A 14,671-nucleotide genomic window follows, 5' to 3' on the forward strand; every position below is an offset into this window, starting at 1 on the left:
CATTCCAAAGAGTCATCAACGAAGTTTTCCGCGGCATAGATAATGTTTTCACCTACCTGGACGACATATGCGTCGCATCACGCTCCCCAGAAGAACATCGCGCACATCTTCGTATAGTTTTTCAACGATTACGCCAACATAACTTAACAATAAACGTAGCCAAATCAGTGCTTGGTGTATCAGAGCTGCATTTCTTAGGGCATTTAATCACAAAGGATGGAATCAAGCCGCTTCCTAGCCGTATTGAAGCGATTCGCTTATTCAAACTTCCTACGATTGCAAAGGATCTTAAACGATTCCTAGCTATGATCAATTTTTATAGATCGCTACTTCCAAACCCACTTTCGCACCAAGCACCTCTTTTCAAAATGTGTTCTGGAAATAAGCGCAACGACAAAACGCCCCTGAACTGGACGAACGACAACATAAGGCACTTTGAGGCTTGCAAAGAGGACCTCGCTAATTGCACGCTTCTGGCGCACCCGCTCCCGAACGCTCCTCTTTCATTATGGGTCGACGCATCTGACTACGCTGCAGGCGCCGCTCTACATCAAATTTCCAATGGATCACTTCAACCTTTAGGCTTTTTCCAGCGCCTTTTTACAAAAGCTGAGCAGCGGTACAGTACCTACGATAGAGAGTTAACTGCGATATTTCTCTCCATCCGTCATTTTCATCATCCTTCATGCTTGAAGGAAGAAATTGCCACGTTTACACCGACCACAAGCCGCTAATCTATGCTTTTCGGCAGCGACTAGAAAAAGCATCTGATCGTCAGGCACGTCAATTGGATTTTATTGCGCAGATCACGACAGACATTCGTCACGTACCAGGGGTACAAAATGTTACAGCAGATCTGCTGTCTCGAATCCAAGCCATAACAACTGATCCAATAAATTTTGATGACTTGGCTGAAGATCAGAAAAACAACGACGAGTTAAAGTCATACTTAGAAGGTAAAATTAGTCATTCGCTTCTACTAACCAGTATTATTATCCCCTCTAGTACTAAGAAAGTCTATTGCGATACTTCAACTGGTCGACTACGCCCGTTCATAACAAAAAGATTCCGACAGACAGTTCTTTGCGCAACACACAACATATCTCACCCAGGCACGAGGGTAACTGCGAAACTGATGACTGAACGCTTTGTATGGCCCGGAATACAGAAAGATAGCCGGGAATTCGCCAAGCAATGCATTCAGTGCCAACGCAACAAAATCATCCGGCACAACTCTTCACTGTTTCAACGCCGCGCATGCCCCGGACAACGGTTTTCACACCTGCATATCGACATTGTCGGACCCTTCCCACTTTCCGACGGCAACCGCTATTGTCTCACGGTCATCGATCGTTTCACACGTTGGCCCGATGCATTCGCCATCCCAGATATCACCGCAGAAACAGTATCCAAGGCATTAATAAGCTGTTGGATATCGCGATTTGGCGTTCCTGTTGACATAACTTCGGACCTGGGCCGGCAATTTGAAAGTAAAGTTTTCGATCAACTCATGCAATGCCTAGGGATCAGGCATCTACGGACGACGGCTTATCATCCACAGACGAATGGCATGGTCGAACGATGGCACCGAACACTTAAGTCAGCAATATTGTGCCACAATCACAATCAATGGACCTCGTCGCTGCCACTAATCCTGTTGGGGCTTCGTAGTTCTTTTAAGGCCGACATAGGTGCTTGTCCAGCTGAACTAGTTTACGGGACTACCTTGCGTTTGCCGTCTGAGTTTTTCGTGGATAGTGGAACATCAACTACCGAAGTGGAGACTGTAGCACATTTACGCCGCGTCATGCGAGACTTACGCCCCATAGATACCGCTTGGCATACCAAGCAGAAGTCATTCATACACGCAGACCTTCAAAAATGCGAACAGGTGTTTGTACGAGATCTATCAGTCAAGCCGTCATTGTCACCGCCTTATAAAGGCCCGTACAAAGTATTGCATCGCCATTCAAAATATTTTGCCATCGACGTTAATCATCAAGCCGTGAATGTTTCGATTGATCGTTTGAAGCCAGCCTATATTGCCGTACCTTCTCTCTAGGAGGGGAGTACTGTGGCAACACCACAAGCTTTAAAATTTATTATTTTGTAAATACAACCATGTGCATTTATTTCGTAAATGCAACCATGCGCTTTCTATTCGCTTTTGACTTGCATTCGCTTTAGGTTAGTAAAAGAAAATAAAAACGCCGGTCAGCCTTTTTGCTTTTGGATTCTGAAGAACAAACACGTTTTCTTATTTCGCTCCAAAACCCTATATATATAAATAAGGTATTATCTTCGATAAGAGTGTACAACTGGCGTACGCTGGTGGCATCAATTTCATTGGCCTGAACAACCGCGCTGTTAGTTCTGGACTAAGTAGGCAATTGAGAACTAAAGTCCTCTCTCGACGAACGAAAATTAAACTCTATAAGCAGAGGCATCTGATGAGTTGACGTTACAAGTTTTCGAAAGTAAGATTCTGCGGAAGATTGTTAGTCCTTTGCGCATTGTCCACGGCGAATACCAAACAACTGGCGCGCTTTTAACTCGGCTAAAACCACGTAAGCGAAGTCTACACAGTAAATAAGAAGAAGAAATACAATCGATACAATTGAAATCTGAATCCAACATCATTCAAAAGGTTTTCATGACTTATTTTGCACAAATGAACACAATTGTCGAGGACTTTTTCGCAAAATTTCCACCGCTAAAAAATGATGACATTCTAACGATATTTGATATTTAGCACAACTTTTTTCAGCATCGATATATTATCGATTGCTCAAAAATATATTCCGTATTTTTTCATTAGCGTAATTTTACCATCACTATAGGTTTATTACGGCGGGAGCTTTCAGTTTTTGCGGTTTCCAAAAATATTTTTGATAAGAAATTAAATTATGATTTATTTGGTCTAACCTGCTTCAGTTTGCGATTTAGAATTTAGTATTTCAGAAAGTGCAAGTGAGTTAGTCTGCAAAACTTAGTTATTGAATCGAATAAATAAAAACAATATCAGAGGGAAAAATTATATATAAACTAAACAAAACTAGCAGATATGTGTTTAATATACGCCTTAATAGCAAATTTACTGATTTTAAGCAACAAATTTCTGTTTGTCGAGTCTTCCCTGCGGGAGCGTAGAGTATATCCCAATGATCCTGAATACTTTCAGGATTGCCCTACAGATAAATACATTTTGTGTGAATGTCTTATTGATTACGAATTTGGCCTAAAGAAAATAAATTTCTCTGCTAAAAGCAAAGACATGTCAGTGACTTGTTTAACAGGTACGAAAAATATTGATATTTTGCTCGAGCATAAATTTCAGTCAATTCTTCTTAAAACACATTACATCGACGTGGAGGATTGTGAAGATATTACGCCTGAAAAATATGTGAATACCCAAGTTCGGGAAATTCAGAAATATTTATATGCACAGAACAAAATAACGATAATATATAACAGAGACATTGCTACACAAAAAAAAGTTTTTTACTATCTCAATGTAAATTATCTTGAATTAATTGTAAAATCATCAGTAGACAGTTATGATGTCCCTAAGGATGTATTTTCTGCTTATAACCAATTGCAAACGCTTAGCGTAAAAAATCTATATCATAACATGACGCTGCAAAACTTAACTCGAGAGCATTTTCAAAATCTTGTTGCGCTTAGGCAACTTGATTTAGCCGGGAATAATATGAAAATTTTGAACGAAAATGTCTTCGCAACACTTACGAGTTTAAATGTTCTGAACTTGAGCCACAATGGAATCGTGGAGTTATTTCCAAATCAATTTGCTAAACTGGATAAACTGATAATACTGGATCTTAGCTACAATTCGTTGACATATTTAAGGCCTAAACTTTTCGAGCAAACCCCTTTGTTATGGCAATTGAAACTCAAAGGCAATCAATTGCACGACACAGCAAATATTATAACAATTCTCAAACCGTTGAATTTTCTACATTGGCTAGACTTAAGTGATAATAAACTGCGAACGATTTGGGGTAAGGAGAGTTACGCCAATGCCCAAGTTACATTGGCCAAAAAATTACACAACAGCAATATGCCGATGGCCTTGGATTTAAAGGAAAGTCTCGATTATATCAGCACATTGCAACCTAACGAGTACGACCAAAGAAAGCATACGTGGAAATACATTAATTTAAGTCGCAATCTTCTTGGCGGGTTTAATATGGATTGGATTTTTGAAATCGGCATTACATGCCCTTTCAAAATTAACTTGGAACAGAATTTGATTACAAACGTATATGCTTTATCAAATTTACTCAATACAACTAACGACTGTGAAGGCGAAATCAAAATGACTAGCAACCATATCGAATGCGATTGTAACCTAGCATGGATTTACGATTACAACTATCGCCGGTTTTTTAGCGATCTGCAGTGTAAACAGAAGTCAACCAATCTAGTAACGAATTTTACGCAGCTTCGACGATACGAGCTGTGTGCTTGGCAACCGGTGCAATGCCCCAGAAAATGTGTGTGTTTCACAAAGTCTAAATTGTTGCACATCAATTGCACAGGCGCACAACTCAGCGCTATGAAAGAGCTGCCACGTCCCGAGCAAGTATTGCTCACGACTTCGTTACTGGATATTAGCAATAATCGTTACACTGTTCTGCCGCTAAGAACCACGTTCGGCTACGCCAACGTTTCACAGCTCTACGCCGCGAACAATCAAATCACCAACATAAGTCTCTTGGAACTTCCGACTGATTTGACGGTTTTGGATCTGCGAAATAATCGCTTAAAATCGTTATGTGCTGATTTTTTGCGTGTATTTCTCAATGAGAGCACGAAGCTACAGTCTTTGTATCTAAGTGCAAACCCTTGGATTTGCGACTGTGCTTCGCACAAGCTCCTTTACACAGTACGTGCACATCGTCACCGCATACCCGATGTCGAACAGTTACGCTGTGATAACAAACCGAATGTTACTCTCCTAACAGCAAGCCTGAGCGAATTGTGTCAAGTTGAGGACAACGTTAAACGTTATCAGTACATAATTGCAGCTATCACAACTGCAGCGTTAATCATCATTATTTTCCTTCTTATTATTGCATTATTCTTTAAATACAAATTACAAGTAAAAATCTGGTTATATGGTCACAAAATATTGCGTTGTTGCGTTCGAGAGTACGAGCTGGATGAGAATAAAATGTTCGATGCGTTCATCTCCTATGCGCACCAAGATGCTGACTTTGTCAACCACATATTACTGCCACAACTCGAGCAGGGCGAACCACCATTTCGTGTATGTACGCACGAACGCAATTGGCTAGCTGGCGCTTATATACCTGAACAAATCATGGAATCGGTCGAACAGTCGCGACGCACGATCATTGTGCTCTCGCAGCACTTCATCGAATCTGATTGGGCGCGCATGGAGTTTCGAACAGCGCATCAGTGCTCCTTGAACGAAGGTCGTGCGCGCATAATTATGATTAAATACGGTGAAATTATCAACAGTGAGCTATTGGATAAGGAATTGAAGGCATATTTGGATATGAACACATACTTGGATTGGCAAGATGCTAGATTCTGTGACAAACTACGCTATGCCATGCCACATAAAGTGGGTAGAAAACCGAACACTGATATGCTTGAAGTTAATGGCAGATTCTACGTTATGGGGCAGTTTGAGATGAATCGTTTGCGTGATGAGAACGCTTAAATTGGTCGGAGGTAGAGCTCTTGATGAGATAGTTAGTTGAACAAGAAGGCAAGTTTTATACTTAAAATCTACATATATAATATATTTTGTAGAAGTATATTATGTTTAATTTCAGATGCTTACAAAATATTTTTCCTCTCTTCTTTCTAACATGTCAGAAAGAGAATCGTGGTCAACGAGTTGATTCATGGTAACGTACTCCATATCTAGTGCAGTCATTTATATAAACGTGTATAACCGGAGATGGAAGCTGAGGAAATAACTCCAGGAGTTTCCAAAATTTTATATTATATTAAAAACTGTTGTGAGTCAATTCAACATGCCTTTTACGAGTAAATCGAATGTATTGCAATCAAATTTGAAATCTTATAATTTTATGTATATTATAAGTCGTATAAGAGTACTTATTTAGTTGCATTACGACATTTTGAAATTTGAATATTATTTTAAACGGTATGAACTTAAGTGAAATATATGTGACATAAACTCGAAAATATCAATCAAAATAATGAATTCCCAATTTCATTCTGCAATGAAAATCTCTATATCTCTATATAATTACTCTGTGGCGTTTGTTGTAGCAGTAAAAATACTAGTTCGAAATTTAGCTTCATTCAATTCAACTACAGAATGGCAACACTACCTTCGTTATTCGGGCGCTCAAAGTAAATCATGTAGTATCTAACCTCACTAGCAATAGCATAAGCGCACTTCTATATAGAGTCGCTGGGGACTGTAAAGCTGATGAGCTCGCAACAAAGGGCATTTTAACCCCAATCAAATTGGACAGGGTCTATGCTCCGTTTAGTGAATTAATATTAGCCTACATACACAAATTTATAGTAGTTTCAAGGGCTTTTCTAAGTTAACTTTTGAAAATTGTTTAAAAACTAAACTTGCTCTAGATTTAAGCATATTTTTGTTAAGCATATTTTGTTGTGTTTAGAGACAAACACAAATATAATATATATTGAACAGGAGACAGTTTTACTCAGCACTACAATATTAACGTAATAATCTGCCATGCGAGCGATCAATACAGGGTTTGCCCGGAAAGTAATAAGACTTCTGATCGTCCGCGCATTCGGTAAAAGACGCTCCTAGCTTACGAACGAGCGGCAGGTTAGTTGTCTCCGAGCACCTAGAGAGTCACGACAAACATTTTCGCACGACGTGTTTCTGTGAGTTGTGGAATCCGAAAATTCAGCGTTCGTTAGAGTAGATTAAGGGACAAGTGTATCATCTAATATGTAACCTTCTACTATCCTCAGGCCAAAGTCCACAAATCAGATATCGTTGCGGTCAAACATAGCTCCCATGCAAAAAAAAAAATTATTTAATTAACGAACTACAAACCGCACTGAATATATATATGTACATAACTTTAAACAAAACTTAGATCTACTTCACTCCGACCACCCCCATAAACAACACACCCAGGTAGATAGAATACTCCAGCTGTAAACGAGGTAGCCGTCCTCTTGGTTGACGAAGAAAAATACCCAAGAGTTATAGTGCTGAGTGGTAGAGACGGCCAACATAAAAGGGTTTCTGAGTTACACCGATCATATGATTCTCTACAGCATCCCTTAATGTTTGCAATGGGAAAAGGAAGGTACAGCGCGTAACAAAATAGTGACGTACATGCAATTCTATGCATGTTTCAATCCATTACATTATTAGAGTGATTTATTTACTCAGTATATTGTCAATATGATGGTAAAACTGATATCAGAAAAATTGAAATACTTATGTCGTAATCAACAAAGTCTAAGGGCTGACAAAACATTTATCTTAGAGACGCCTCAAATCAAGATGCAAATGTAGACCCATTAAATATCGGTCAACGCGTAATCCAGCCACATTCGTTCACAGGTTCTCAACATTATCTGCATGAAAAAACAAACGATGCAATGACTTCTGTATGTCCGAAATTGTGGGAGACCAGACTTATTTGTCACTTTTACCCCGAGTTGCCTGAAATTAAAGTGACTTAATTAAAACTATTATCTGGCCAGTGGCCAGAAAAATGGAGGACAGATCGCTACACTAAATATTATAAAAGAGGAATTGTTCCTTATCCTCCACTATTGTGTACGACGTTTAGCGCTCAAATAAATATGGAATACTGCCACTTATTTCAAGCCATCAAATATATTTGAATAAAGGATCCAACCAGGTTACTTTTAGCGTTCCAAATCCAAGTGATGAAGTAGAAAACTAAATAACTGAGCGGTAAAGTAACCGACTGATATTCATCGCGTACGGTGTCGAACAGCGTATTATAGTGATAGCAGCGTGATACAGTGATAGTGATTTCCTTTCTTTTCTCTATTTTTTTATCGTGACATAAATAAAACAGTTTCTACAGTTGAATATTTTTTTTTTTTTCAAAAAATCAAAATGTCCCTTGAGGGACCCACGCTTGGAGATAACAGGTTTACCCTGTTATCCACAAGCCCGAAACCCAAGCGAAAAAATCTCAAAACATAACCAAATATTACTTTCCGGCTTTGCCAACTATCGAAAAAGACAATCCCAAATACCTCGTGGTCAGTGCGATTAATTCAAATAAACACCTAACCCAATATTAGTGCTTTGCAGTACACAAGGCATTAAAAAATATTTTATCTGAAAAAATGTAAATTTCAAATTTAAAAGACGGCAGTCTGCTGATTTTAGTTAAAAACAATCACATCGCTAAAAAAATTTTGACTACAACATATTTAATCGGCGTGTGTGATGTGAAAATAGAGTTACACCATAACCTCAACTATTCAAAGGACACTATTTTCGCACCGTGTCTTAATGATATACCTGAGACAGAAATTATTGAAAATTTGACTGACCAGGCCGTCGTCTCTGTTTACAAATTTATCAAACACATCGACGGAAAGGCTATCCCTGGTGGCGTAGTACTTCTCACATTTGATTTGTACCAATTACCAACAAAATTAGAAGTATCTTGGTACACTACTAAAGTTAAGCCATACTATCCTAACCCCATGAGGTGCAGAAATTACCAAATGCATGGCCACACAACAAAGCGCTGTAATAAGCCGGCTGCTTGCGACTCATGTGCACTCCCACCCCACTCTCCCAAACAAATAATTGTCATTAAAACAGACAAAAAATGTACAATGCGTGATGCATTAACAACATACAAAGCACAGGTGCCCCCAGCTCTCAATGAGTATTCGATCCCCTTCTCTCATATTATAAAAAATAGACCCAATTCACAACGTAACAATATCAACACAAACACAAATAATTCACAAGCAAACCAAGCATTAGTTAACAACAACAACACGGATATTCAAGTGACAAACGACGCACCAAAACAAAAAAAAAAAAAAAAACAAAATACAACAAATACAATACAAACCCTACCAGCTCCTACTCCAACAACAGACTTTAATAACTCTTTTGACAACAACAACGCAAACAGCAATTACAATAACTCAGCAAACAATAACATACACGAAAATATTTATGACACCTTTCCACTGGCATCCCTTTTTCTTCCATCCCACCGTACCCCTCTGATACAACCCCACAAACGGACTTTTGAACAATTACGTAGATTTGAATATTCTAATAAATGAATTTAACCCCGAAATTATCGCGTTACAAGAAACGCATATTTTATTCAACAAAACAGCATACTCACCCAATAAATATCATAATATTTTTCATAACAAACCCTCTATTGGCTCCTGCAAACAGGGAATCGCTTTTTTTATAAAAAAAAATCCATAAGTCATAAACTAGTCCCTGTTAAATCAAATATTTCCTGTTTAGCAATTTAAATCGATGTTGAGCAAAAAATCACACTAATTAATTGCTACATCCCACCCAACCAAAAAGTTAACAATAAAGATATAATTGACTTGTGTAATACATTCTCCATTCCCATCATAATTCTAGGAGATTTTAATGCGTGGAGCCCATTGTGGGGCTCTAAATGTGTTAATAAAATTATTGAAGACGTTATCCTTTCCCAAAACCTTATTGTTCTAAATGATAGTTTACCCACGCATTTTTTAACCCATAAAACCCTTACCCATCCTGATATTATCCTTGCCTCAGCATCTATTGCCCCCAAACTCTCCTTCTGCATACTGAATGAACTCCACAATAGTGATTATTTCCCACTCCTAACAACCATGTCCCTTCCTAATTGGTATCAAGTCAAACCTCAACCAAAATTCCTGATAGAAAAGGCAGATTGGCAGAGATTGCTGCCATAAAATAATGCCAAAAATAAACAAGCACTTTGGCATAAATAAATACAAACAACACATGAGTGATACAAATCTTATTAACTACTAGCTGACCCCGCAGCCGTTTTCCTGCGTGAAATTACATATGTGTTTTGAAATGAAAAGAAAGTTAAATTTATCGTTTCTTTTTTTTTAATGTAACGCAGCTTGATAAACAACATTTTTTGGTTTCTGTACCGGTGTACAGAAAAGATGGTTTTCCAACTCGTGACCACGTCACGTATATCTGGCCGTGTGAAAAACATAGCATTTTCAAATTTATGCCACACACAATACGGCTATCCTTGTGTCCTGTTGATTGTCATCTCAATTGCAATTTTCGCTGAGTACGGAATACATTTGATCGGCGCATGAAGATTGCGAAACATAATAACAACAGATCCAACTTTGAGACGCAAATGATGCGCTGGCATACCAAGCCTCTCCAAAGAATTTAGAAATTTCACTGGATAATTCACGGCGTCGTCCTCACTGTCAAGACGATCGATAGATTAGTATGAGCGCAGGTCTCCTGGAATTTGACTTTGAATCTTCCAATTTATGTCAACAACATAGGTATTTGTGGCAGCTAAGATTGCGCGCGCACTCAAGGAATCGTACTTACGATAATTTGGCCAAAATTCGTATAAACATTCGTGATGAGTCCATCTTCGGTGGATTGATAAACGGCATATGGAATTGATATTAAACCCTAGGAAGTATCAGCCCGTATTGACCCATTTCCAATTCTCAGCGTATACTCGTACAATGTAAAATGTCTTCGGTAATGTAATTTTTGGTCGTATCCCATAATTGACGCGGATTTGAAGGCTGATCATCGCGAAAAGTGTGCGAACTTCAGTAGCATTCGAAGTAGCTATCGTATCGTCCATCGTTTGATTCCAGTGATTGCAATTGCCGGCATGATTCTCAAAAAGTTGCACACACCGTACCATTCACAGTATGCAATAACTCTTATGAATTTGAACTGCGTACATTAATCAATAGCAACCGAAGGTAGAAACAATCGTCGTTTTTCGTCCTAATGTATTAGTTGAGAGCACACCTGGTTGTCAATCTACTGGCTGGTCTTGCTTTCTGCGTAAATATCTCTTCGACGATGCATTCTATGTATAATATCAATCACCTGGGATTGTGGTGTCCGCAAGGTCCATGAACCATATTGGTTTTCACCACTTCGTATAATACTGGATCTTTTTCTGCATCAGGAATTTCCGCAGAAATGAGTTCATTAATTTGATCTGGTGTAACAACCATCCACCGTCCAAAGAAGAAAGTGTACGTGCGACAAACCCCTATTTTGCCACTCAACTGAGTACATGTAGCATCTAACAGCACCACATATACTATACGTTGCTTCAAGATAAAGTCCATCGAAGCTGTAACTTGAAAAGTCTTGCTGTGACATCGCGACGATCGCTTGTTGATTGACCGCGATCCATAATACCGCACGTATATCTTCGCATCCTGGGAGTACTCGGTCATGTGCCTTGGGCTGCTAATGTATGTTGATACCAAAAAGAACGCCGACCGATATTAGCGCGACCTCTTCGTGGCATCGTAACAAATTTCAATCTATAATTAATCACTTTGTGTGCAGCACACATAACATTTTCACTGAATAATTTTCAAAAATTTTTGAAGCAAACGACAAATTTGAACGATTCAAATAATTGAAAAACAAAACAAAAAAAATTAAAAAAAAAATTTGTATGGAAAAAATTAACTTTTTTGAATTTTCCAATTTTCCGACTTTTCCTCACGAAAAGCATACAGGTTCTTTTATTTCTAAACCTTCCCCGACCCACACAGAACATTCTCTGAAAACTTCATCAAGATTGGTTCAGTCGTTCCCTTAGCGTTACTAATAAACAAACATTCATTCGTTTGTATGGAAAAAAGAAAAGGGCTGTTTTTAGGGTGTTTCCGGCAATTATTCGAAATTTTTCCACTTCCCGCATTCGTATCTAATTTATATATAGCGATCAAGGACCACTCCATGAACCACATGATAATTCTGAACAATTCGGCAAAACATGGTCCTCCTACTCCCATGACTCCAACTTCCCTCCCGCCTTCAATGTCCTAAAAATCAAATCATTCAACAAGATTATTCCAATCCATCCCCTTCCTCAGCAGCATTCCTTATAGAAGTCCCGATAACTTCATCTGAATTTGAATCCACAATTTCAAGAATGACAGGAAAGGCTCCTGATGTGGACAAAATTTCCTATCCCATCCTAAAAAATTTACCCTCTACCCTCAAAATCAGACTCATTAATCTTTAGAATAATATCCTCGACTCCGAAATCTATCCTCAAGAATGGAAAACCACTTTAACCATCCCTATTCCAAAGCCAAATAAATCCTCAACGCTCATATCAAGTTTCAGACCAACATCCCTTCTACCTTGCATGTCTAAAGTCCTGGAAAAAATTCTCGCAGCGAGAATAATGTGGTACGCCAAGACGAACAATCTCCTTAGTCCTTATCAATTTGGTTTCCAAAAAGGTATCGGTGTCACTGAACCACTCTTATATTTCGAGCATTTTGCTTCCACAGCATTAGCCAACAGTAACCATATGTCAGTTCTCAATTTAGACTTCGAGAAGGCATTCAAAAGAATCGGAACGCATATCGTACTACGACAATTAAAGCGATGGAAAATTGGAAACAAAATTTACAATTTTGTAAAATCCTTTCTAAACAATCGGGAATTGGTAGCCTGTATTAATAATTATAAGTTCCAAGTATACAGTCTTCATAATGGCATTCCGCAAGGATCGCCACTTTCAGTAACATTGTTCGTAATTGCGTTCAATAAAATCAACTCAATCATTTCCTCCAACTCGAAAGTAGAACATTTCACTTATGCCGATGCCGTTTTAATTTTTACTAATTTAAATGAATCCAGTGACGTTAATTACACCTCTTAAACATCCTACAAAATATAAATAAAAGGGCAGAAACATCAGGTGCTAATATATCAGCAAGTAAATGTTCTACTTTCCACATCTGCAGAAAACGGAAATGTTTTTTCCCCTCATTATCTCACTCCAATATCCATATCCCGCACACATATGTACTAAAAATTTTAGACTTAACTTTTGATCATAAGCTAACGTATAAGGAACATTGTAAAGTTATTAGAGCAAGTTTATTATTAAGACTTAACATAATTAAATTTCTGTCATCCAAATATTGTAAAATTCACACACATACACTCGTAAATATCACAAAAGCATTAAGGGGTTACGTACGTCCAGCAGCACCAAAAATGCGCTAAAAGAAAAATTGTTTTCAGAAGGGATGACAATAGAAATAAATATAAAGAAATTTTATGCAATGTTTATTGGTACTTGAAGTTTAAAAAAAAAAATGTATTTTAATTTTTCTTTACCAAAATTAGTACATAAAATATCACGTGACCCAAAGTACAATGAAAAAAAAAGTTACTCCACGGTCTGCATCATTTATCCTTGAAATGTTGATGGATCTGTAAAAATAAAAAAAAAAATCTTGTAAAATGAAGTTGTAGTTATAGTGTGTCGAGCCGAATTTTTTAATTTCGAAAAATTTTCCAATTTACGGAATTTAGAAAAAAGTATGCGTTTTACGTCATAAATGTCACATTTTAATTATGTTTATCAAATTTTTTAATGAAAATATCAAAAATCCGGCTCGACAGACTTTAGAAAAAACATTTTCGAATATGTTAAAAAAATCGCAACAAAAAATGTTAAAAACTGTATGAGTTGTCATGCAGACCGTGCCGGGAAAAGTAGTTTCGAGAAAAACGTGTTTAAACTTTCATGTGCCTCAAACGAAGGACAGCTACCTGTGTGCATTAAACTCTCGTCGGCGGTCTGATTTTCTACCATAACTTTGTACCTATGGGGAATTTTTACAATCGACTTTCACGGAAATACGCCTAAAACTATAAAGAATAAAAAACCTATAAAAAAATAGATTTTTTGAAAATTCTGGACGTATGTAACCCCTTAATGTTATCAAAAATTTACTTTGGACTTTACATCTACGGACACCGTACCACACCGCTGCGCGTAGTTATCCACACAGAAGCTGGATTACCAGAAATAACGTCCAGAGTAAAACGTACAATGATGCTGATTCCTAAACTTCTCTACTATAAAAACCAAGTTTCATTCGAACAAGAGACGGCGTCTCTAAAATAATCAAAGAAGACAAAATGTAAATTTTCCACTATAGGACTCACCTCACCGGACCAGCAACATTTTAACAAAATTACAGCGCTACTCAAAAACGACTGGGAATTTATTTATACAGATGGATCCAAATATGATACCAGTACAACGTTTGCAGTCACAAACCAACTTGGTGTCACTATTGCCGTCGGTGCACTACCATCGTATAGCTCGATATTTATAGCCGAAGCAGCTGTTTTAGTTACGGTACTTTTTGCTTCCCAAAATGGAAACAAATCTGTCATAAACAGCGATAGTAAATCTACTTTGGACGCCCTTATGAATTATGCAAATGATACGCCTTAGTTACAAATATCCATAACGCAATATTTTCAAATAGAAAGAATATAAAAATCATGTGGGTGTCAGGCCATGCAGGAACCCGCGGAAATGAATTAGCCGAGAGTAGAGCGAAAGAGGCCAGCTTAGAGCCCTTACATCTAAGCAACTAC

At 37.9% G+C, this 14,671-nt stretch overlaps 1 protein-coding gene across 1 annotated transcript; it reads left to right on the forward strand.

The window, feature by feature from the left end:
* Positions 1-3,631: 3,631 nt before the first annotated feature.
* LOC125776260 (protein toll-like) lies at positions 3,632-5,752 on the forward strand. The gene has a single exon (XM_049447697.1). It carries the CDS (start codon positions 3,632-3,634, stop codon positions 5,708-5,710), a length of 2,079 nt encoding a protein of 692 aa, XP_049303654.1. The 3' UTR covers positions 5,711-5,752.
* Positions 5,753-14,671: the final 8,919 nt, after the last annotated feature.

This window comes from Bactrocera dorsalis, chromosome 1, assembly GCF_023373825.1.
Source record: "Bactrocera dorsalis isolate Fly_Bdor chromosome 1, ASM2337382v1, whole genome shotgun sequence".
Lineage (NCBI taxonomy): Eukaryota > Metazoa > Arthropoda > Insecta > Diptera > Tephritidae > Bactrocera > Bactrocera dorsalis.

Bases quoted from the DNA above. Each gene is read 5' to 3' on its own strand.
- LOC125776260 (XM_049447697.1), top strand. From the start codon at position 3,632: ATGACGCTGCAAAACTTAACTCGAGAGCATTTTCAAAATCTTGTTGCG.